This window comes from Myxocyprinus asiaticus, chromosome 27 (genome assembly GCF_019703515.2).
Source record: "Myxocyprinus asiaticus isolate MX2 ecotype Aquarium Trade chromosome 27, UBuf_Myxa_2, whole genome shotgun sequence".
In the NCBI taxonomy this organism is placed as follows: Eukaryota; Metazoa; Chordata; class Actinopteri; order Cypriniformes; family Catostomidae; genus Myxocyprinus; species Myxocyprinus asiaticus.
In genome coordinates, this window is record NC_059370.1 from 35,246,186 (window position 1) to 35,271,069 (window position 24,884).

Below are 24,884 nucleotides of genomic sequence, written 5' to 3' on the forward strand. Positions count from 1 at the left end.
AACCATTCATTTGTATTGTATGGATCAACAGAGCTGAAATATTCTTCTGAAAATCTTCATATTTGCTCAGAAGAAGAAAGTAAATTCATACACATCTGGGATGGCATGAGGGTGAGTAAATGATGAGAGATTTTTCATTTTTGGGTGAACTATCCCTTTAAACAACAATAAATGGGGGTGATGAGTTACCTGCATTCAAATGTCATAAAAACATGTCCTGGTCACATTTAACCCCAAAAGAAAAAAATATGATATTTTGAATAAAGGAAATTAAGCCTATTTTTTTTAGGACCATTAAGACCTTTTGCCTTGTTAAAATCTTAATATTCCTAAAAATAGGCATAATTTTAAGCAAAATACATAATATATAATAATATATTATTATTATTTTGGGGTAAAATATGACTGGACCAGTTCTTGACAGGTTTTGTGAGATTTATCCCTGCAAACTACTTTGGATGGAACATTGGATGGAGACAAAGATCATTGAAGCTTCTTGAGCAAACGATAATGTTTCAATTTTTGTGTTTGTACAAGTACGCAAAATGTAAGACAAGGCATAAAAACTGACATGATTTTTTTTTTTTATGAGAAATACAGGAAACTGAAAATTGTACAAAGTGAAATAAAATTAAAAAATGTTGCATTATTCTTATAATTTCCTGTACTTCTTTTTTACATAAACTCTTCCATTGTACACCTCAGTCAATGTGTCACAGAACAAACCCTCTATGGATTTCAGAAATACATGTCTGAAAAACAATGTTTGATTCTACTTCAGATACAGCCGTGTTGGCATCTTTTAGAGAGGTCCATAGCACAGAGAATCTGCTACTGTGGAGACAGACCCAATCTGTGAAATGCATACACACACTCAGTAATACGAGTTGGTGTTCTGTCCAGGTTGCGTATCTGGAGAGAGAGAAAAAAAGGTAATGTTAATTATTGGAAACTACCACAGGCTCTGCCAAATAAATGTTAGCATACCATGGCTGAGATTGGTTATGTAAAGCATGATAGAGTAGTAAAGATTAAAGCATACTTGAGAGCTGCTGCTGGAGCTGCCGGACAAGTGCTGCAGTCTGCTGCTGCTGCTGGGTTTGCTGCATGCCTTGCCTCGGGAACTGAGATAAAAAGACAATTCGTTATAAATTATTAAAACAGTAAGCCATGAGAGACTGTGCATTACAGTGATTTTACCCCTTGATATTCAAGTAAGAATGCATCAGTCTCTTTTAGATATTCCTTTACCACTATTCCAGGTTCGATACAAGTTAAGCTCAAGTGAAAGCATTTGTGGCACAATGTTGTTTAACACAAAAATGTATTTTGACTTGTCCCTCCATTTCTTTAAAAAAAGCAAAAATCTGGATTACAGTGACGCACTTAAAATGGAAGTAAATCGGGCAAATTTTTGGAGGGTTTAAAGGCAGAAATTTGAAGCTTATAATTTAATAAAAGCACTTAAATTAATTCTGCTAATAAAATGTATTATTTGAGCTGTAAAATTGTTTAAATGGACATTTTAAGGTTTTAGGGTTTGTTGACAATACGTCATCATGGCAATGAAGTTGTAAAAATGGCTAACTTTACACAGAAAAGGTTAGTAAGCACACTAAAATCATGTTAACAAACATATTGTTTATGTATTGTGGCTAAACTTTTGAAACAGTGAGTCTTTTTAACATTTGAAAATTGGCCCCTTCACTTCCTTTGTAAGTGCCTCACTGTAACCCAGATTTCTGCTTTTTTTAAAGAAAAAGAGGGGCAATTCAAAATGTAGTTTTGTGGTAATCCACATTTTGCCACAAATGCTGTCGATTGAGCTTAATTTATATTGATCCCGGAATATTCCTTTAAAAAAATGCACCACAAAAAACAGATTATAAAGAACACTGAATGTTTGGGGTTCTACCATGGGCTGCTGTGGAGGCAGAGGCTGCATGCCCAGAGCGGGTGGCTGGGCAGATGTCACCTGCTGCTGCTGCTGCTGCTGCACCTGTTGAGTTTGGACCTGCTGCTGAACCTGCTGTTGTTGAACCTGCTGTTGTTGCAACTGTTGCTGAACCTGCTGCTGTTGAACTTGCTGCTGTAGAGGGAAAAAACAAACACAAAAAATTATAGGTCATCTCAGCATACAGATAGGATCCAATTAGAGGAGACACTGAATCACTGAAAACAATTTTAGTTAATCCACATGGGGCAGGGCTCAACAATAATGATGGCCTGCTGATCCAGGGGTCAGTATGACAGGGTTAAGGGCAAGCTGAAGGAATGTGCATTTTTATGTCTTGCAAACTTATATTTGGTTTTCTGCAGATTCTGCCCATTTAAATTAGTCACCAAGGTCATCTCCAACTGGGTCTGCAGAATAATTCCTTAAGAATGGCATGTTACCTGCTATTTTTGAAAAGAGTATGCATTACAGTATGCATGTTTTCTATATGCACGGAATACCCTGACGAACTACTACATCTGACAAAATGAGCAGTATGCAACAGACAATGCAGTGTCATAAGGATCACATGTAATCTGGACTACGTAATCATACTACTAAAAATTTAGTACTTTTATTTGGATTATACTACATTTTATAATGTGCATAATCAGATTACAATTACTTTTTATTGATTACATTCTTGATTACATTGCCAATCAGACAATATGTGTGATAGGTCTAACCGGGTAGCATCACATACACTTAAGACAGTGCAGTCCCATTCCTAAATTTGCCACATACAGAAATAACTTGACTTTCAAAGAGACACAAGGGAAAAGTAAATGAGCAATTCAATCTTTACCTTAAGAATTTTAAAAGCATTATTCTCAATTACATTTTTCATTTGAACTGCTTAACAGCAGTTATCTAATCAGCCAATCATTTGGCAGCAGTGCAATGCATAAATTCATGCAGAAACGGGTCAGGAGCTTCAGTTAATGTTCACCATTCTGAGTAAACTCTAGAGACTGTTGTTGGTGAAAATTCCAGGAGATCAGCAGTTATAGAAATACTCAAACTAGCCCATCTGGCACCAACAATCTTGCCACGGTCTAAATGACTGAGATCAAATTTTTCCCCAATCTGAAGGTTGATGTGAACATTAACTGAAGCTCCAGACCCATAACTGCATGATTTTATGCACTGCACTGTTGCCACACGATTGGCTGATTAGATAATCGCATGAATAAGTAGGTGTTCAGGTGTACCTAATAAAGTGGTCGGTGAGTTTATATGATTTATATGAAGTTTATGTTTTACTAATCTTTAATGAAATGTGAAATTAATACATTTAAAACTAATGATTAGATTTTCATAAAAATATGCAACATCTAATCCAAAAGTAATCAGATAAGATTAACTAAAAAGTGTAATCTAAAAGATTACTGATCACAATTTCAGTCATGTAATCTGTAATCAGTACTGGATTACATTTCAGAATTAATCTACCCAGCACTGACAACAGAGCACACTGCATGAGATACTTTACACAGCAATGTAAAGCACCTACTTAACCCAACATTTCCAGTGTTACGAGTGAACCGACAGCAATATCAACTGTGATTTTATTCCAACAGTGAGGTCATGTGACAATAGCATACTATTGTTTGAAATGTGTAGTGTTGTATACTGCATACTAGTTTACACAGGATTTAAAAACATTAGGTAGTATACATAGTATGCAGTATACTAGTATTCCACTCTAGACACATCCATTTAATGCACTAGCTCATCATTAAGGCCTCTTCACATCTAATTTATGTAGCCAATGATTAATGACTAAGGTTACAAAATGACAGTCTATAATTAGTCATCATGAAAGTTGATGTATGCAAGTACGTACTCTAAGCGCTGAATGCTGTCTGATCATTTGCTGTTGTTGCTGCTGGGGCTGCTGCTGCTGCTGCTGCTGTTGCTGGTCCATCATTTGATTGGGTCTCATGCTGGGATGTATGCCCTGTGCTCCCATGTGACCTTGAGCCATCATAGGCGCCTGCGGCATTGACTGATGGGGAAACCTGAGACAGATAGTTTAATCAGTACATCTTGAAACAGAGTTGTGATGCACCAAGATTATACAACGAGCGCTTCTGATCAATGGATGTACCAAAGTTTGCTGGGAAAGTGGCATCAAACTTTTTTAAAAGATATTCTGAGTTTTGTTTGAGGCACTTAGCAAATAAACTAGGAGCAGAACTATATATTCCGCTTTGTTTTCCAAGATATGTCTGTGAAATAGTCTGTACTGACAACATACAAATGGATTTTTGCACAAACTTCTAGTGCACATACAGAAACAGTTTTCACACCAACCACATGGAACAGAACTCCGACATCAAACAGACTGCGGATCAAAAGCATATGTGTGGGACTCACCTTTGTGCGTTTTGCATTGTGTGTGCATATACTCCAGGAGCCTGCTGATGGACGTAGCCACTAGGTCTCTGCTGCATTTGCCTAAGAGGGTCCACCATACCGGGGTTCGTACCAGGATGCACTCCCTGGAAGCCCTGGTTACCATATGAGGTAGAAACTATTCCAGCAGTCTGAGAGGGGTGTGGCTGCATCCCAATGTGTGCGCCATAAGAGGTGTAGCCCTGAGAAATGTTTTGAAGAAAGTTGATGTTACCATAGCAGAGTCACTATCTGTTACAATAGTTATCTCCTGTTTTGAGTGAATGTAGATCATTAATGCCGTAAATGAACAAATACTTGCCTGTGTCAGTGGCATTGATGGATACTGTTGATTGGGGGCCACCTGTCTTATCTGCTGTCCAAGCAAATGATTATGATTCTGAAAATACCAAACAAAAAAAAAAAAAACAATTATGCCTCTCATTTCTGGAGAACAATCATCCAACCCTTTTGAATTAAAATCTAATTACAAAAATAACCCAGTGCCAGAGCATCATCATATATACATAACAACTTAATGCATACAAAAAAATGGTTATGAGTGGTTATTGCCCATGCAAAACTTGCAGCCATGATGCTCTAGGTGGTTGTTAACACGTTCTGAGTGGTTATTAGAACATTGCTAGGGTGTTAGGGGTGGATGCTTAAAGGCATTGCTAGGCGGTTGTGAAGGCTCTGTCACATTTACCTTTGCACGGTGAAATTCCGCAAGCGAAGGCGGCGTCAACGGATATTAAAGGGTTAGTTCACCCAAAAATGAAAATTCTCTCATCATTTACACACCTTCATGCCATCTCAGATGTGTATGACTTTCTTTCTTCAGCAGAACACAAAGATTTTTAGAAGAATATCTCAGCTCTGTAGGTCCATACAATATAAGTGGATGGTGACCAGACCTTTGTAGCTCCAAATATTACAAATAGGAAATATATAAGTAATCCATATGACTTGGGTGTTTAAATCCATATCTTCAGCAGTGATATGATAGGTGTGGGTGAGAAACAGATCAATATTTAAGTCCTTTTTAATCTCCACTTTTACATCTGAAAGTCACATTTGGTACCTGTATAGTTTTACTTTCACATCTAAAAGTGAAAGTGGATATTTAGAGTGAAAAAATTACTTAAATATTGTTCTGTTTCTCACCCACACCTTTCATGGATTTAAGCACTGGAGTCATATTGATTACTTTTCCTGTGTGATTTTTGGAGCTACAAAGGTCTGATCACCATTCTCTTGCATTGTAACGACCAATGTGCTTGACCTCGACACTCGTGAATTTTTTGTAAAAAAAAGTTTTAAATATTAATCAATTTCTTACACCTAGCGTTTCGCATCAGAAGACATTAATTAATCCACTGGAGTTGAACAGATTACTTTTATGATGGCTATATGTGCTTGTTGGAGCTTCAAAAATTTGGCACTTGAATTTAATGGACATACAGAGCTGAGATATTCTTCTAAAAATCTTCATTTGTTCTGCAGAAGAAAGAAAGTCATACACATCTGGAATGGTATGCGGATGAGAAAATTTACATTTTTGGGTGAACTATTAGTATGTTCTGGGTGTTTCTAGGCAGGTGCTTTGTGCATTCAGGGAGGTTGATTATTGGTCAAAAGAGCCAACCCCAAGTCTGGTATTCTGGTCCCTAGATACATGTGGGGCCCATTTTCAAAATCAAGCTTGCTTCACTAATCACTACTGATTACAAGACATCTACCCTAAAATGACAAAGTTGATGTAAAAAAAAAAAAAAAAAAAAAAAAAGACAAACTGTGTGATACTTGGTCTGGAGTCTTGATCAGTAAAACCAGACTCACCAGTCTAACCTGTAGCTGCTGACGGATCTGGCCCGGAGGCATGCTGGGTTGGGGTTTATAGCCCATTTGGTTCGGCTTCTCCATCCCCATTATACTGCCCATTCCACCCTGCATATTAGTCATTGTGTATGTGTTGGGACGTGCCGGAATCATTTTGCCCATGGGAGCCCTGGGACGGATAGGGGGCTCTAAACCAGGACCTCCTTTTAGAGAGAGAGAGAGAGAGAAAACAGGTAAGGTATTAAAGATAGTTTAGGGTGTTCTGCTTGCAACATGTAAAGCTGAAATTATAAAAAAATAAAAATAGCTTGCTGATCTTCACATTTTTAAAAACTAACAAAAAAGTTATGGAATTAGGGTTAAAAGGTTTAGGTATGCTGGTGTATGTGCTAACCTGGTGGTAGAGGCTGGTTCTGGGCATAAATGTTAATCTGAGGAGGGTAACCCATCCTGAAAGACATGTTCGGTTGCCCCATGCTCATAAAATCAGTGCCCATACCTGACGTGTTCTGCATTACTCCTGGATTATGAGGCTTGTAGTCCTGGACAAACAAAAATGCAAACATTGTCATGCATTTAATTCAGAGCACCAGAACCAACTAATCTTGACCTCTCCTTCATTAAAACCCTGATTTCCTCATCAGTTTTCAAGAAATAAAAACATTTGAAATAATGTATTGCTTAAGCTTTTTGCACCATTCTGTAACTGTTTTGATTATGCTATTTTTTGGTCGGTCCAAGTACATCTCACACCATGAGTTTCATGCTTATAAGACATTGTATCAGGTGAAAAATAGTTATTTTGGTCTCAAATAAATTTTTTAAAAATGTCTCAAGACCTCTGCTCAGTTCCATTCTGATTGGCTTGAATGAGTCTTGTGTGAATGCCCCCAATTCTCTCAAGAGTGTTGCGCTATTGCTGCCCCTGGACAGCGTGTGACACAAATTGTGCTGATGAATCGAACTGCAAGGTTAGAAATTAAACTAAAAAATGAGGCCCCTTTTTGACACATCTGTGTATAGTTGTTACTAAATTCCAGAGTACACTGGCACTGAATCCCTAATTGCTACAGGCTATTCTTAAAATATTACCAAAAATTTTATCCATAAATTAATATTTTCTATGTTAGACATCAGACAAAAGGAGATCCATTTCTTTGCTGCTGTTCTCTTCTGTACCTCTTGTTTATTGGCAGATGATGGTTTCTTTTTCTTTTTCTTCTTATTAGGGTCAGGTGCGACACTGGAGACGCTCTTTTCCGGCTTCCCTGGATCCACCTTCTTGTCTAGCTCTGGTACTACCGGCGTGGGAGGCTCCTCCTCCTCTGGTGGCAGGGGGAGGGGCTCAAGATAATAACTGCGTGGTTTGGGCTTTAGATGGGTGTGGTAAAGGAGGAGCCTCTGTTGCTCCTCAAACTTTGTGACCTTGCGGTCCACTCGCACAGTTCCGAACCAACCCCAGGAGAGCGGAGCAGAGTACTTTAGCCCCTCAAACACATCCCATGGAGAAATCTTCTGCTTGGTTGATACCTGAAGACCCTGTATGTCAGAGATCACAAGAGAAAGCAAAGGTAAGCAACTGATGTGATTCTAAGCAGGACTTGTCAAAAACAATAAATAAAAAGGGGCAATTTACCTCTTTTTCAAATCCTGCAATCTTGTTGCCCTTGGTGTCAATGAGTGAGCCCTGGGGCTCACAGGTGATGACATCACGAGTCTGTTTGGGTAGAGGCAGCAACTGCCTCACTTTCTCCAAGCTCTCTGACTGACGATCACCAAGTTCTTTCTGAAGGCCAGACAAAACAGTCTTGAGTTTTACATTTTCTGAAGAAACTCTGAGTGGTGCAAAACGTGCCGCTACAAGGTATCATTCACATTCATAGCAAAACGATGCGGGACGAGTTACACACCGAAGTTTAATACTTAAAGGATTAGTTCACCCAAAAATGAAAATTCTCTCATCATTTACTCACCCTCACGCCATCCCAGATGTGTATAACTTTCTTTTTTCTTCAGAACACAAATGAAGATTTTTAGAAGAATATCTCAGCTCTGTATGTCCATTAAATTCAAGTGCCAAATTTTTGAAGCTGCAACAAGCACATATAGCCATCATAGAAGTAATCTGTTCGACTCCAGTGGATTAATTAATGACTTCTGATGTGAAACGCTAGGTGTAAGAATTGATTAATATTTTTTTACAAAAAATTCACGAGTGTTGAGGTCAAGTGTGTTGGCAAGCTCACGAGAGAACTGACGCATGAAAAACTGAAGAAAAAACCAAAACCAAAAATGGAAGTGCAATGTTGTTTACAACAGAGGAGCATAGAGGATCATACATAGATGCCTCATTCGGGTGGTCTGGATCCGTCAACTACGGCGCCATCTTGGACCGGTGAACAAGGAGGGCTGTTTGAATTGGTTTGAATGCAAGTGAGTGAGTGGAGGAGATGCCTCAGACCGAGCTCCTTGTTCAGACCGCTGCATAAACTCTGTGTGTCGAAAAAGTACAGTGGTCCATAGAAACAGCTGCTAATAAAGGATCTACACATGAATATCTATGCAAAGGAGGCTTACATGCTTACGTCATGCGAGAGGCAGTTTGATCTCCACCCTCAAAGTACAAACCTCAAACTGGCCGGAATAGATAATTAAAAAAAAATAAAACTGATCTATTTCTTACGCCTAGTGTTTCGCTTCAGAAGACATTAATTAAACCACTGGAATCGTATGGATTATTTTTATGATGGCTATATGTACTTGCATTTTATGGACCTACAGACCTGAAATATTCTTCTAAAAATCTTAATTTGTGTTCTGCTGAAGAAAGACAGTAATAAACACCTTGAATGGCACGAGAGTGAGTAAATTATGAGAGAATTTGGGTGAACTATTCCTTTAAAGGTGCAACTCAGTAATTTTTTTCCCCATTAAAAAAAGTTTTACTCCTAAAGAAATGAACTGTAAATTTGAAACATATGTATAAAATCATGACCACTCACGTGAGATGAGGACTCCAGTCATATCAGTAACCTTATAAAAGCTGTTTTATTCTACATGGGGCAGGGATGCCCTCATGGGGGCTGCCATTTTAGAATCACATGACCAGCTGAATACTACTCGCTTTATCTCAGTAACCATCTTGTTATTGGACACTTTCACTCTTGGATTAAATTAATCATGGCTGATTGTGAATAGTGAATTTCTACAATGGCATCTGTTAGTGAAAACTGTTGATTTTGAATTATGCTGCATCCACACCCCTAGGTGTCACTGTAAGTCCAAGATGACAAAAACAAAAAGTTACTGAGTGCACTTTTAAAGGGTTAGTACACCCAAAAATGAAAACTGTCTCATCATTTACTCACCCTCATGCCATCCCAGATGTGTATGACTGACTTCTGCAGAACGCAAACGAAGATTTTTAGAAGAATATCTCAGCTCTGTAGGTCTATATAATGCAAGTGAATGGTGACCAGAACTTTGAAGCTCCAAAAAGCTTTTAAACATTTAAACATTTAAGTAATCCATCAAACTCCAGTGGGGTAATCAATGTCATCTGAAGCGATCCAATCAGTTTTGGGTGAGAACAGACCAAAATGTTACTCTTTTTCAAGGTCTGGCCACCATTTACTTGCATTGTGACGACATACAGAGCTGAAACATTCTTCTAAAAATCTTCGTTTGTGTTCTGCAGAAGCAAGAAAGTCATACACATGTGGGATTGCATGAGGGTGAGTAAATGATGATAATTTTCATTTTTGGGTGAACTATACCTTTAAGGTTAGTGGTTTGTCCACATCTCTAACCCCATGCCCTGAGTACTAACGATTATTTAACTTTAAAAAGAAGCCAGTTTTACCATTCTAAGAGCTCTCTCATCCCAAGGCTTAGGTATTTTGTAAGCAGTATTAATACATTAAAGTCTCACCCTGAGCTTCTTGACCAGGTTCATATAGGCCCTCTTATTCTCCTCCATGCTGCCCTGAGAGATGCTGGACATGTCAGCTGCCAGAGTGCCATTAATCAGCACACTCAGCATGTCTAACACTGTTGTGAAGAGCTCACTAATGGAGAGGGAGAAAGGAGGAAGAAAGTGGTACAACACAACAGAAACATCATTCATAATCAGACGGTGTAGCACAGATCATCAGGGACAGTGAATGATGGGTGTGTCAGGTGACAGGTCTCACTTGTTCGACTGCATGTCCACTGTGCCACTGCTGATGATGTCCAGCAGAAGCACCGCCCACTCTGTCGTCTGCTGTGTGCTACGCTGCACTGTATCAAACATCCCGCCCACCTAGACCATGAGATGGAAAGTAAAAAAACAAGAAAAAGAGCTCAGACTTTGAAGACCGAATTAAATTAAAAATGTAAGTCTATGTCGATTAACTTTGAAGCCTAAACGCTAGTGTACTCCTAAAAGTTAACAGCAGATATCCACATTTAATGTCCCTCCCTCTAATACCACATGCAACATATAAGAAAATAGCAAATCATGGTTGGGACTTTTTGACCCTTTAAAGGGATAGTTCACCCAAAAATGAAAATGCTCTCATCATTTACTCACCCACATGTCATCCCAGATGTGCATGACTTTCTTTCTTCTGCTGAATACAAACAAAGAATTTTAGAAGAATATTACAGCTCTGTAGGTCCTCACAATGCAAGTGAATGGGTGCCAAAATTTTGAAGCTACAAAAAGCACATAAACACAGCATAAAAGTAATCCATTAGATTCCAGTGGTTAAATCCATATCTTCTGAAGCAATATGATAGGTGTGGGTGAGAAAAAGATCAATATTTAAGTCCTTTTGTTTTTGGTGATTTGCATTCTTTGTGCATATTGCCCCCTACTGGGCAGGGAGGAGAATTTATGGTAAAAACTGACTTAAATATTGAACTGTTTCTCAGTCACACTTATTATATAGCTTCAGAAGATATGAATTCAACCACTGCAGTCTTATGGATTACTTCTATGCTGACTTTCTTTTGGCACTAAAATTCTGGCACCCATTCACTTGCATTGTATGGACTTACAGAGCGGAGATATTCTTCTAAAAATCTTTGTGTTCTGCAGAAGAAAGAAAGTCATACACATCTGAGATGGTATGAGAGTGAGTTCATGATAAGAGAATTTTCATTTTTGGGTGAACTATCCCTACAACTAAATATGTCCCGTCAACTTCCTGATTCAATAGGAAATACATGAACACAGAAAAGAAAACTGCGCTTGTCAAGCACTTTCATGGGGTATTAAACTAGACCTTGGTAATATTATTTATTTGAGTTTATCCTTAACCTTGAGCCAGTTTAACCTAGAGCACAAAACATTGTATGAGACTGTACTTGTTTTGTCAGCCAAACTTTGAGATATGAGAGAGAGAGAGATAAAAGTTGCACACCAGATTGAGCCGCAGCTTCAAGGCCTCATGCATCATCTGTTTGGCCTTGCAGTCATCCTGGTACTGGTCCTCACGCCAGTTAGTCACAATCTGATGGGGAAATATGTCATATCAGTCCAAAAGAGACAAGGAGCATGAATGGCACAGAGTGCATCGAAGAGGTGGGGTTGTTGAGGTACCTGCTGTACTTGGCTGTAAAGGGATGTCAGGAGACCCTCTCTCTGCTCATCTTGTCCCTTGAGACACGTAAGCACCAGAGACAGGAAAGGCTGCTGGCTCAGGAGAGACATACTAAAAGATAAAAGAAAATATGAAGACATTTGAGAAGTCCATTAAGTTTTCTTGAGTGTCAACTCTGCTCTAACGTGACATCCAATTTACTACAAACCAGAAATTCAAACCTATTGATCTGCCTCGCCTGTATATCATTTAAAAGGCAGGTCTGTGCTTAAAAGTTCCATGTAAACACGCACTAGATGGACGTCTTTGTCCGTTGCACTGCGTCTCTCTGTTTTTCAGCATCTTCAGACACCACATCAAGTTTAAAGCTGAAGTCTGTAAAGTTAAAATACTTTCTCCTATCTCAGTTTAATATATATAGGCAACTATATACAAATAAGCCACTGTAAACACTGCATCTCTGTGCCGCTACAAAAAAACCCACACAACACTGACTCAAACAATGGTGTAAGTTTGGGGTGGGACTAGGGGTCTGTTACAAAACTCTGTGAGCTGCCTTGTGGGCTCCTGCCTACATAGGCAGCTGTCTTCTATGGCAGCATCCTAAATGAAATATAGCCTCATAAGAGAACGATTTGGAACACTACATCCACGCATCATTCAAATAGCGCTCCTCAGGCGCAGCGCATGGGAGACTCGATTCGCAACTAATTTCATTACAGGTGACGTGAGAGGAACAACGCAATACTCTAATGAGCATAACAATGCACGGCACACACACATTTTTGGGTAAAAGTGTCTGTTTTGTATCATATTAAAGTGTTATTTATCGTAGGGGGCCTGGGTAGCTCAGTGGTAAAAGACGCTGGCCACCACCCCTGGAGTTCGCTAGTTTGAATCCCAGGGCGTGCTAAGTGACTCCAGCCAGGTCTCCTAAGCAACCAAATTGGCCCGGTTGCTAGGGAGGGTAGAGTCACATGGGGTAACCTCCTCGTATTCGCTATAATGTGGTTCATTCTCGGTGGGGCGTGTGGTGAGTTGAGCGTGAATGCTGCGGTGGATGTCGTGAAGCCTCCACAAGCGCTAAGTCTCCGTGGCAACGCGCTCAACAAGCCACGTGATAAGATGCGCGGGTTGACGGTCTCAGACGCGGAGGCAGCTGGGATTCGTCCTCCGCCACCCGAATTGAGGCGAATCACTATACGACCACGAGGACTTAAAAGCACACTGGGAATTAGGCATTCCAAATTGGGAGAAAAATAAACAAAAAAACTTATCAATACTTTTAGTATAAAATGGATTATACATATGTTTATAAGCAAAAATTCTCTAGCTTTGTCCACCATTTTGGATTTATTTCTCCACAGAGCTAATCAAGATGCATTCTGGGATCGCCTACCCAGGGAAGTATACACACGATGCTACCTTAGAATTTGGCCAAAACGATGTACCTAAAGAGGCAGCATATTTAAAATACCTACCTTTTGGGACAGCCTTCGCGTCGGGAGCGCACCTATGATGTCTTAAAATTCTGCTTCCGGAGGAAGCTCAATAGGTTTTGGAACAGACCCGATCTATTTATTCGATCTACAGCAGACAGGGGGCGTATTCGTCAAGCTGTTTAAAAACAATGTTTATTCTTGCAAATTACATCCTTTAGCTTTAAAAGAACTTCAGCTATTTAAAATGCTTTGAGACACCTTTGTTCTGTTCCATTTGTTGCACTGCATGGAAAAAAAAATTCTTTCAAATAAAATATTTTAAAACAAAGCATAACTAGAAAAACTTTCCTTGCCTGGAAAAAAAGTATAAAAAAATAAATAATAATAATATATATTTTTTAATTTTATATTTCCAGGTTTTACAAGACTATGGGAACCCTGTACTTTAATAAGCCAAACTAACAATGTGTCTTCGATAAGGCAGCATGAATTTACAGCCTACTGTTTGGAACAGCCTTTGCATCAGAAGCACACAAATTAGGCCTAATAATATCGACTAGGTGGGCAAAATTGTCATACCTTTTCTGTTTCTGCCGATCTCTCTCTTTGCGTGAAGAAGGCCCGAGGTGTTGACCCTTCTCCAGTTCTTCACCTGCGGCCTTCAGCACGTGACCCTGCACTGAGGTGGGAAGCTTAGCAATAAGAGGAGCCACTAACCACACACCTGAACGCTCAGAGGAACTGCAGGAAAAACATACAAACAATATTTTAAAAACATGCAGGGCACCAACGAGCTACAAATCCTTTTTCTCATTGAAAGGCAAAATAGTCACTTCAAAAAGAGCCATTAACTATCAAACTCAAATTAAACATGAACTCTGAGACCTTCTGACAAACAGAGCTTGGGGAAAGCGTTGATTGAGGTCACCCACCTGAGCACAGGTTTGAGTTTGCTGGCGATGTTGCTGTTGGAGACGGAGGTTCCAGCAACAGCAGTGCCATTCCAGGAGGGGTTACTTGAGTTCATCTCTGCAGACTTCTGGAAAACTTCAATGGTAGCCTTGGCTATGTTCTCCAGTAGCGAGTACAGCTCCTGTAAAGAGTAGGTTCAAATAATAAATCTAGCAGGTAATGATAAACCTTGAAACATACAACAAAATAACCATTCACAAAGAAAGTGTGGTGAATTATTGGTCTCCAGAGATAAACTCAGCAAACATCGGTGTCAGTAACTTACATTATTTGTGCTTTGCTTGATCATGAGCTGGAGCTCGAGAGAGGACTGTCTCATGGTCCATTGGTCCATGTTCTGTAAGCAGAAGAACAGATGGCATATGGAAAGAATGCTTTTAAAATAATCAAAGCAGAGCTTAAGAGTTCCAGCTGGATATTAATTGCAAGGGAGCCCCTGTCCTTACAGTCTATGAAGATGAAAATCCTATCCAAAATAATGAGCTGCTGTGGGCCCCACGTGAATCATTAATGGCTTAAAGGCTTAAGGAATTGAAATTAATAATTAAGGCTGGAAAAATGGGCGTCTGTTCTTTCTCTGCTAGTGCACTGTGCTCTTCAATCGCTGACAGCAGTAACAGAGCTGCCTGGTGTTTAAAACACAAAACCACCTGTTCGTCTTAATGTACTGTACATAGTCCTGGTCTTCAAAGCAGCTTTGATACAGTAAAACAGACCCACAACTCCCCTGGAGCGGCACTGAGCTTGACCTGATTCAACTAGATGAATGGGACATTGTGTGGGCTGTTTTCACTTGGTTTTAAATTGCTTTGTTGTGTCTGTATTAATTGCCTCCTAACTACAATACATTTGCATCGTCAATGCAAGTACCACTGAGTATTAGTGGCGACTGTTTGCCGCTGTTGCTTGGTTACAACTGAACTCAGAATGCAAGGATCCAAGGCATTGTTTGCTTCACTTTATTTTACTCATGTGTTTTTTACTACGAAAACATAGCATGCAGAACTGCACTTCCATCTGTATGCTGTGGATGCACTGCAAAAGATGTGAAGAATGAATGTTGCTCCCCAAATTGCCAAGGCAATTTCTGTGGAGATAAACCATGATGAGAAATGCATTATACTATAATAATCAAATCATACTTTATAAACAGAGGTTCACTTCCACAAATTAGGACCTATTGCTTTCATACTAATTTTGAAGCATATTGTAGTTCACATGAACTGTGCCTCATTACCCTTTTTTTCCAAGCAGACTCAGGTGTGGTTTCTTGGTGAATATTTGAATTTAAAAACAACTTTCAGACCAAACAAAAAATGAATTCTGATGTCAAAGGGACTCAAAGTAGAGGTCTGCGCAGGACAAGTTTCTATCCTGCACCCGAATGCTCCCGCTGAATTTGACTCCATGTTTACTCCTCTGCCCGCAGTGATTTTTTTACCCCGACCGCTCCAATTCCCGCAATCCCACATTGGTTTTCCACATAGGGCTAAAGCCAAATTAGTACACAAAAAATGTTTTATTTTTCTGTTATTGCTATTATCAGATGATGCATGACATGATGCTCATCTGACTTGCCTGAGGTTGATTTCTTAACACTAAACTGACCATTTTTCAATCCAAGTTTCACATCCTTTGATGACACAGTCCCTGTGTACCAAATGGTATAAATCACCCTCTGAAGGGCACTTTGAAGAGAGAACAACCATGATAGCTGTGCTGTAAGTTCGCTTCAAACAGAATTTCCAATAAAAATGACCTAAAAAGTGAGTTAAGAATGACCCTTATTTTTAAGTCCCACACCTTTTAGCCCTTAAAAACTCTCACAGTGGATGGTCTTTGAAGGGAATAGGGCATAGGGACGATCACTTCTGAAATGGAACGCACCCACTGCATCCACACTTTGCTCTGCCATTCTTCTAAAGCCCCGCTGACTACCTGCATAGTCTGCTCTAAATACATGCTGTGTGCACATCTTTAAGTCATATTTTCTGTTCACTGTTATCAAAAACATATATACAATTTATTTTATAAAATAAAATAAGAGTTATTGTTTTGTTTTTTTGCATTCATAAATTAATAACAGAAAAATAGATATCCACATCGGATTCTTCAGGCTCTTCTCTGACCGCCCGCTTCCACAGACTTGGAAATTCAATCCCGTGCCACAAAAAAATTAATCGCGTCCTGTGGGAGTTCCGCGGGAATGCAGACCTCTAACTAAAAACATCAAAATGGACCAGCACCAAGTGTGAAAACGTCCTTATAATTACAGTGGCAAGAAAAAGTATGTGAACCCTTTGGAATTACCTGCATTTATGTATAAATGTGTCTTAAAATCTGGTCACAATAATGAACAAACACAATCTGTTTTAACTAAAAACACAGTATTGTTCTTGTACATATTGAATACATCATTCAAACATTCACAGTGTATGTTGGAAAAAGTATGTGAACCCTTAGGCTAATGACATCAACAAAAGCTTATTAGAGTCAGGAGTTGGCAAACCTAGCATCCAATTAATTAAACAAAATTGGAGGTGTGGGTTAGAGCTACCTTGTCTTGTAAAAAGCATTCAAACATGTTGAGTTTGCTATTCACAAGAAGCATCTGCTAACATGCCTCGCAAAAAAAAAAAGAGATCTCAGAAGACCTACGTTCAAGAATTGTTGCTTTGCATAAAGCTGGAAAGGGTTACAAAGTTATCTTGAAGAGCTTAGACATTCATCTGTCCACAGTTAGACAAATTGTCTTTAAATTAAGACGATTTAGTACTGTGGCTACTCTCCCTAGAAGTTGCCGTCCAGCCAAGATGACTCAAAGGGCACACCGCAGAATGCTCAGTGAGGTAAAAAAGAACCCTAGAGTGACAGCAAAAGACTTGGGGAAATCATTGGAACTGGTTAACAACTCTGTTCCTGAGTCTACAATACGAAGAACATTAAACAGCCATGGTGTCCATGGCAGGATAAGTATTCAGCTGAAGCTCAGTAAAAGTTGGGTGATGCAGCATGACATTGACCCTAAACATTAAAAGTAAATCCACTACACAATGGTTTCAAAAAAGAAAATCCACCTTTTGAAGTGGCCCAGTCAGAACCCTGACCTTAACCCAACAGAGATGGAATGACCCCAAGAAAGCGGTTCAGACCAGTTATTAAATCCAAGAGTTCACTTTCTTTTTCCACAGTACCGTGCAAGTTTAATGGGATGTGTTCAATAAAGACATGAAAGATTAGAATTGTTTGTGTGTTGTTAGCTTAAGTGCATTGTGTTTGTCAATACTTGTGACTTTGATGAAGATGAGATCACATTTTATGACCACTTAAATGCAGAAAATCAGCTAATTCCACATACTTTTTCTTGCCACTGTATGTCCTTGTATCCTCTTGCACAGACAAACTTGACATATTTTCTTTATTATCATCTAAATAACTAAGGGGATACATATTCAATTCTCTGTATACTACTATCAAAATCTGGGACTCTAGTGAGATGATCAGTCAAATCAAGAGCAGATGTGTGATCATGTGAGTGTGTGTGACCTGCAGGATGCGTTTAATGCGCTGTCTCTGAGGATTCTCCCCCTCCTCGCTGTCCAGCTGCCTGTGTGGGTAACAGATGAGCTGCAGTAACCGCTGAGCCTGGATGTTCACCAGAACTGGATCCTGCAGGGCACTGCTGTCCTCTGATAGAGACTTCAGACACCGCTCACCTACCCACTCCTAAAACGAGAGAAGGATAGTTTCACTTTAGCACAGCAGCCAAATCAAATATGGCGAAACGTATGTAACATCATCAAACATCATTGGTTCTAGCGTGTCGTGACCAATCATCATCGTTACATAGGAACCAATGAGGATTGATGCTATTTACACACAGTAGTCACCATATTTAATTTGGCTGCTTTACACGAGTTGATCAATGATTTGATTTGAGAGATTTTGAAAACAGTTTGAATACTTTATACTTTACTTGAATACTGTCGTTTTATAGTGCCCCCCCCCCCCCCTTATGGAGCTTGACAGCCAGGATTTACTATTAACATCCATTATAGTGCCAAAAGACGCATTAAGATTTTGGGTAATCTATTCTTTAAAACCTTGTAGCCAAATTTATAGACAGGTATAGTAGAAAGAGGTCAGATGGGAAGAACAGGGGCGAATGAGAGGATGTGTGCAAACCACTAGGCCATAGCTCCAAATAAATGTAGTAGGTCACCCTATAAAGTGTACCTGGACCAAGAAAATAATTTTCAAATCTTCAGTCTACATTTATTGTGGATTACTGCAAGAGTGTAATCATCCTCAGAAAATGTACCTGCTGACAGATGCTCTTCAGCACATACTTGGCGTAAACAACTAGACTGGCCGTTTCTATAGACACGTTACGGCCTCCGGATTTTTTGGAGCCCATATCGTCTTCTCCAATGTCATCCAAACCAGCAGGGTGGGAGAAGCCAGAACCCTTCAGCTCTGCATCACCTGGAAAAACAGTGTCACACTTTTCAGCCACACATTCATTTATTCTGCAACCAGACAAAAATCTAACTCAATATGTCAGCTGAGTCTCTGTCTACCATTCATCTGGCTTTCTCCTTTTCTGGATCAGTTTACCAATAATTTCAAAAACACTATTCTTTTCCTTAAGGAAATACCGATGCAGGCAAGGCAGAAAATGGAAGTTTGATACTCATGTTCTGTGTTGTTCTCCGATTATCAGATACAGTTCAAAGTTTATTTATGAATAAAGGTGATGTGTGCAGTTTCAAACACTTCCACCTTCTTGAATTGTTCGGATCATCCCACACTCCGGACTCATGTTCGGAACAGTTGGGCTACTCAAACAAACAGATTGCAATTCTGCCTGGTGCCGCTAGTGGTGCAGAAATTACACACATCAACTTTATGACTAACTTGTTCCCTGTTTTGATTGCTGCTTAATGAATAAAACATTTATGCACAACAGCAAGACAACCAAGTCTCACCCAGCATGAAAACAGCCTTCAACACTGCAAACACCGCTCCCACCACTATGCTGTTCTGAGAGGCAGCCAACAGATGGCGATCACAGGATGACCTGATCCCCACTGTGGATTTATCTGTGGACAGAGACAACATTCGCAACTCTGCACGTTAACACAAGCCCTCAAGCAGTTCACTATTGTTAAATAACCATTGTGGATGAAGAGCTTTGTGATTACGTCATGTAATACTACTTTAATATGTAAAATCTTTCAGGTGGGCTGTGTAGGGGAGAGTTTACAGTGTATGCTACCTGATTTGGTGCCATCTTGGGTGCAGGGATTGCGCTGTGGGGTTCTGAACAGATGTAGAAGGATCCTACAGGTCAATCTGGCTCCAGGTTCTGAATCCTGCTCGCTACAGGCTGCATACAAACATTAACATGTCACAAACCATTCATAAGCAGTCTCTAGGCAAAAGCCTCAGACCATGTCCCCATCATTTCTGGCTCACAGTTGTGTGAACGCAACATAAACAGAATAGGATGATCACTCCAGGATACCACTGACCGCCAGATAGACAAACCACCTGTGACTCATAGCCCTTTTCCACTGAAATTGCGATGGTTCTCGTGCCGAGCCTGTGCTCCACTGGTTCACAGCCGGGGTAATCTGGAGCCTATCGTCAACCGGCCATGCTTTTCCACTGACCTGAGAGCCGAACGGTGACTTAACGGGTTACTGTCTACGTGGTAGTTTCGCGTGACTGCCTCAAACATAAACAAACATGGCACGTCACAGTATGCTTGTATACAGCTTTTACTCTCGTTTTTGAGGACATATTTAAACATATGGATTAATGCAATCCATCATTATTACACTGTTCAACATGATCTATGCTAAAGATGACAGGTAATGTAATTCCATTATATTGTATGAACTATGGCTTAACTTGCTAAGTTCTGTAAACTGTAACAGTGGAATCATTATTAACACTGGTGTAGCAGATGGTTGTATTTGGATTTTTGCCATAGCATATCATATTATTGATTGAGAATCCCACCGTTTTACTTAACAGATAGCCGCGATCTTCCAAACTTAGTAAGTAGCTGGTCAAAAATCCCTTTACAGAACAAAACAATGCACAAAATAAGATGACAACAGTGTAAGAAGCTAACAAAGTTGGCAAATACAATAACTTACTGAGATCAGCTGCAGAGGACACCGGCGATTCACTGTATATCACGAGCGTTACTGGCGAATTCAATGCAGTTAGTTAGCAGGCTTGTCGGTGTCCGAGTCTAAAACATCGTTGCTCCGTCCATTGTCGCTTTTGCCCGTCTTATGGTCTCTGTACTCCCTTGAGAGTTTTTCAGTTTGTTTATGATTTGGTCAGTTGTCCGATTGAAGGCGGCGTGCATCATTTCGTGCTGTATCTTCATTCTCGTAGAGTATGTTTTTCCTTTGCGATCTCTCTAGTTTATCTTGGATCTTCTTAACTACCGTATCGCAAGTAGAGCAGTCGTTTGTCATGCTACCTGTATGCTTTTGATGTCTAATCATTTTGTGTTTTTTTTTTATTATTGTTATAGAGCGAAGAAGTACTCCTTGCTGCAGAGGGTAGCTACTGTTGTTGTTTGGGAAAATTTTACCATGGTGACAAAACATTATCCCACCCTCTGTCCCCTGACGTAATCGGTTCCTGTGTAGAGACCAGCAAGCTTTTGGGGCCGGTTTCGAACCCGGTTTTTGGCCCCGGAATGGCCTTTTCTGCGGTGGAAATGTGCGGAATAGTTCAAGAATTCACATCGGCCCAGGAACCCACACCCAAACCATGTTGGTGGAAAAGGGCTATCGAAGGAGCAGTGAAAGTAAACAACCAGACAAAAAAAGCCTTTGCGGTTCTCTGAAGAGTTCTCAAACTTGACTTAAAGAGACAGGGAATATCACAACACGGTGTAGTACATTCACTGAACACCTGAAATGGTAAATTAAAGGCAAAGTGTGGTTTGACACATTTAGGGAATAGCCATGCCATGTTTAACCCTCTCTTTCTCTTCATAAACCAAGTCAAAAGTTTGGACACACTTAACTGAAATTATGCTTCTTATTATTTGCTCAAATGCTTTAAATAGTTTTTGTAGACAAACAGAAATTGTCCATGTATATTGTTTTTGGACCGGAGAGCAGAGAAAAAGTAGACATAAGTGGCCAGCATATATGGGAACTCCAATTCTATTTTAAACGCATGCTGAGATGGACCTTAGTGTAGTTTGATAGAATGATAAGAGCGTGCAGAGCTGTAATTTAGGCAAAGGGTGGCTAATTTGAAAAAGCATAAAGGGATAGTTCACCCAAAAATTACCCTCATGTCATCCCAGTTGTGAATTACTTTCTTCTGCAGAACACAAATTAAGATTTTTAGAAGAACATCTCAGCTTTGTAGGTCCATACAATACAAGTGAATGGTGGCCAGAACTTTGAAACTCCAAGAAGCACATAAATGCAGATTAAAAGAAATCCATATGACTCCAGTGGTTAAATCCATGTCTCCTGAAGAGATATGATAGGTGTGGGTGAGAAACGGATCAATATTTAAGTCTTTTTTTTTTACTGTAAATCTACACTTTCACATTGAGCCACCTACTGGTTGGGGTTGGTCAAAGGTTTTATAATAAAAAAGGACTTAAATATCGATCTGTTTCTCAACCACACACATCATATCACTTCAGAAGATATGAATTTAACCACTGGAGTTACTCTGATGCTGATTTTATGTATTTCTTTGACCATAAAAGTTCTGGTCACCATTTACTTGCATTGAATGGACCAACAGAGCTGAGATATTCTTCAGAAAAATCTTAATTTTTGTTCTGCAGAAGAAAGACATACACATCTGTGAGTAAATGATGAATTTTGGGTGAACTATCCCTTTAAATATAAGACTGACCAAACATTTGCTGGTAACAACATAATTCCCAAAATCCCATTTGTGTAATTTATAGTTTAGAGGACTTCACTATTATTCTAAAATGTGGAAAACAGTAATAATAAAGTGTGAGTATGTGTCCAAACTTTTGACTGGTAGTGAATATCTCATCTGTCTTTCCCTGGCACCCTGAATAGCTCCTTGTGCAATGAGCCAATCAAGAGATCGAGAGTGACAGACGGTGTTCTGTAAAAGCAGATCTCTGGCTGCTGAAAACAGACCCATGCTGCTAAAGATAGAGCTACCAAGTATGAAATGTGGAGAGACATCAAACAGACAGGCAGCTAATACTGACTTCTTTGAGTCCCCCAAACTGTGTTTGTGGAAACAATTGTGGAAAAACGTAACATCTACAATTCCAAGAAAAAGAGTGAGGTAGCCAGTGACTGGGTATCTGTCTGGCAGGTGGGTGTGGAATGATGGCAGCCTATGGGATAAACTGAAAATGCCATACCTGCATTTAGGAGGGAGGGGATGGCCACACAGCGCACCAGATCCTCCAGCAACAAACACTGTCGAGCTATCAGAATGGCAACGAATGTTGCCAGTGAATCGTGGAAAGACAGATCACTCACCTGTCAAAGAAAACACATTTAGTCACCACATGCCAAGTGTGCCTAGTAGAGTTAGTCTAGACATTCAGAATAATGATGTAATGAGTGGCACAAAAACTAGTCATTCTAGTATGGCTTGGAGTATTTTCAGAGAAATAACACAAACCCTGACCTTCCACAATGGAAGTACAATATATGTTTAAAATATTAGAAGTGATCAAGTTGCAATAGCAGCTAAAATAACCAGTTCTGGGTGTATTCAACAGATTCAAAACAGGTAACATAATGTTTCTGATCAGAGATTAAAGCTGAGACAGCGAGAGTGGTTGGTGTTGACTCACATCAACGTTGCAGAGCAGATCGTTGAAACCACAGTTGCCGTTGTTTGAAGAGCAGCAGAGAGCCTTAAGAACTCCCAACCACTCGGCACTGAGAGAGCGGCAGTACGCCGTCAGCTCCGCACACAGAATACCGATATCATTCACCCTGAAACAAATCACATCGCATTTACTAACCACAGGAGAGCAGATACAGAATCAATGGGATGTAGCTGTTTTATTATTAGTGAAGATAAATGAACAAATTGCACGAGTTCTAAAATCAGATCAGATGAGTTCAAAGTAATTTTAAATATATTTAAAATAAATATATATATAAAATATTCATATAGCATATATGAATATATAAATATTTAAGTACTCTTTTTTAACTCTAAATCAAGCTTCCATAAGGCATCGGTATGCATGTGACGTAATCACATTTGCACTTGAGACACGTGAGAACTGAGGCACGTGCGTCAAATCTGGAAGAGCAGCGCTGTTTACAACTGATGAGAAGGAACGCTGTACAGTAGGTTGGTTGGTTTTGGTTTAGATCTGTATTTATCTGTTTCTGTACTCACAATGGTGCATTTGTGTGCTTATCCTGGATGTCTCAACCAAGTGGAGAATGTGAGATTACTTCTGTATCATGGCAACGTGATTACGTCACACGAGAAACCGCTTGAACTCCACCCTTTCGTGAAGCTTAATGGTAGCGATGGATTATAGTTAAAATGTTCTTAAATAATGATCTTTTTTGCACCAAAAATTATCGTATTGCTTTAGAAGACATTAATTTAACCGCTGGAGTTGTATCGATGATGTTTATGCTGACTGTCTGTGATTTTTGGAGCTTGAAATGTGAAATCTCCATTCACTTGCATTTTAAGGACCTACTGAGCTGATGATATTTTTCTAGTTTTCTTCAAATGTCTTCTGTCAGAAGAAAAAGTCATACACACCTGAGTAAATGATGAGAGAATTTTCATTTTTGGGTGAACTATCCCTTTAAATAAATGGTGCGACACTTGGCACATTAGTATAAAACTAAAATGGTGTCTGTGTGTGCGTATGTACACTATATTGCCAAAAGTATTCGCTCACCCATCCAAATAATTGAATTCAGGTGTTCCAATCACTTCCATGGCCACGGGTATATAAAATGAAGCACCTAGGCATGCAGACTGCTTCTACAAACATTTGTGAAAGAATGGGCCGCTCTCAGGAGCTCAGTGAATTCCAGCGTGGTACTGTGATAGGATGCCACCTGTGCAACAAGTCCAGTCGTGAAATTTCCTCGCTACTAAAAATTCCACAGTCAACTGTCAGTGGTATTATAACAAAGTGGAAGCGATTGGGAATGACAGCAACTCAGCCACGAAGTGGTAGGCCACGTAAAATGACAGAGCGGGGTCAGCGGATGCTGAGGCGCATAGTGCGCAGAGGTCGCCAACTTTCTGCAGAGTCAATCTCTACAGACCTCCAAAGTTCATGTGGCCTTCAGATTAGCTCAAGAACAGTGCGTAGAGAGCTTCATGGAATGGGTTTCCATGGCCGAGCAGCTGCATCTAAGTCATACATCACCAAGTGCAATGCAAAGCGTCGGATGCAGTGGTGTAAAGCACGCCACCACTGGACTCCAGAGCAGTGGAGACGCGTTCTCTGGAGTGACGAATCACGCTTCTCCATCTGACAATCTGATGGACGAGTCTGGGTTTGGCGGTTGCCAGGAGAACGGTACTTGTCTGACTGCCAACTGTGAAGTTTGGTGGAGGGGGGATTATGGTGTGGGGTTGTTTTTCAGGAGCTGGGCTTGGCCC

General features: G+C 39.9%; 1 protein-coding gene across 5 annotated transcripts in view; it reads right to left on the minus strand.

Annotated features, from left to right (window-relative positions):
- Positions 1-24,884, minus strand: part of LOC127418352 (mediator of RNA polymerase II transcription subunit 12) — a 45,029-nt gene continuing 20,145 nt past the window's right edge. For 2 of the 5 annotated variants that reach the window (XM_051658943.1, XM_051658942.1), the window contains exons 22-44: positions 23,086-23,230; positions 22,645-22,765; positions 19,516-19,626; positions 19,226-19,339; positions 18,559-18,722; positions 17,784-17,963; positions 14,503-14,574; positions 14,198-14,358; positions 13,845-14,006; positions 11,823-11,934; positions 11,644-11,733; positions 10,429-10,538; positions 10,167-10,302; positions 7,872-8,021; positions 7,415-7,774; positions 6,630-6,777; positions 6,245-6,438; positions 4,716-4,793; positions 4,376-4,596; positions 3,843-4,017; positions 1,916-2,089; positions 1,043-1,124; positions 2-912 (exon numbers count right to left, since the gene is read on the minus strand). In XM_051658943.1, the coding sequence (XP_051514903.1) occupies positions 875-912; positions 1,043-1,124; positions 1,916-2,089; positions 3,843-4,017; positions 4,376-4,596; positions 4,716-4,793; positions 6,245-6,438; positions 6,630-6,777; positions 7,415-7,774; positions 7,872-8,021; positions 10,167-10,302; positions 10,429-10,538; positions 11,644-11,733; positions 11,823-11,934; positions 13,845-14,006; positions 14,198-14,358; positions 14,503-14,574; positions 17,784-17,963; positions 18,559-18,722; positions 19,226-19,339; positions 19,516-19,626; positions 22,645-22,765; positions 23,086-23,230 (3,298 nt within the window). In that variant the 3' untranslated portion in view covers positions 2-874. Of the gene's footprint in view, positions 913-1,042; positions 1,125-1,915; positions 2,090-3,842; positions 4,018-4,375; positions 4,597-4,715; positions 4,794-6,235; positions 6,439-6,629; positions 6,778-7,414; positions 7,775-7,871; positions 8,022-10,166; positions 10,303-10,428; positions 10,539-11,643; positions 11,734-11,822; positions 11,935-13,844; positions 14,007-14,197; positions 14,359-14,502; positions 14,575-17,783; positions 17,964-18,558; positions 18,723-19,225; positions 19,340-19,515; positions 19,627-22,644; positions 22,766-23,085; positions 23,231-24,884 lie in introns of all 5 variants that reach the window. The other 3 variants (XM_051658940.1, XM_051658939.1, XM_051658941.1) reach the window with 2 other exon arrangements.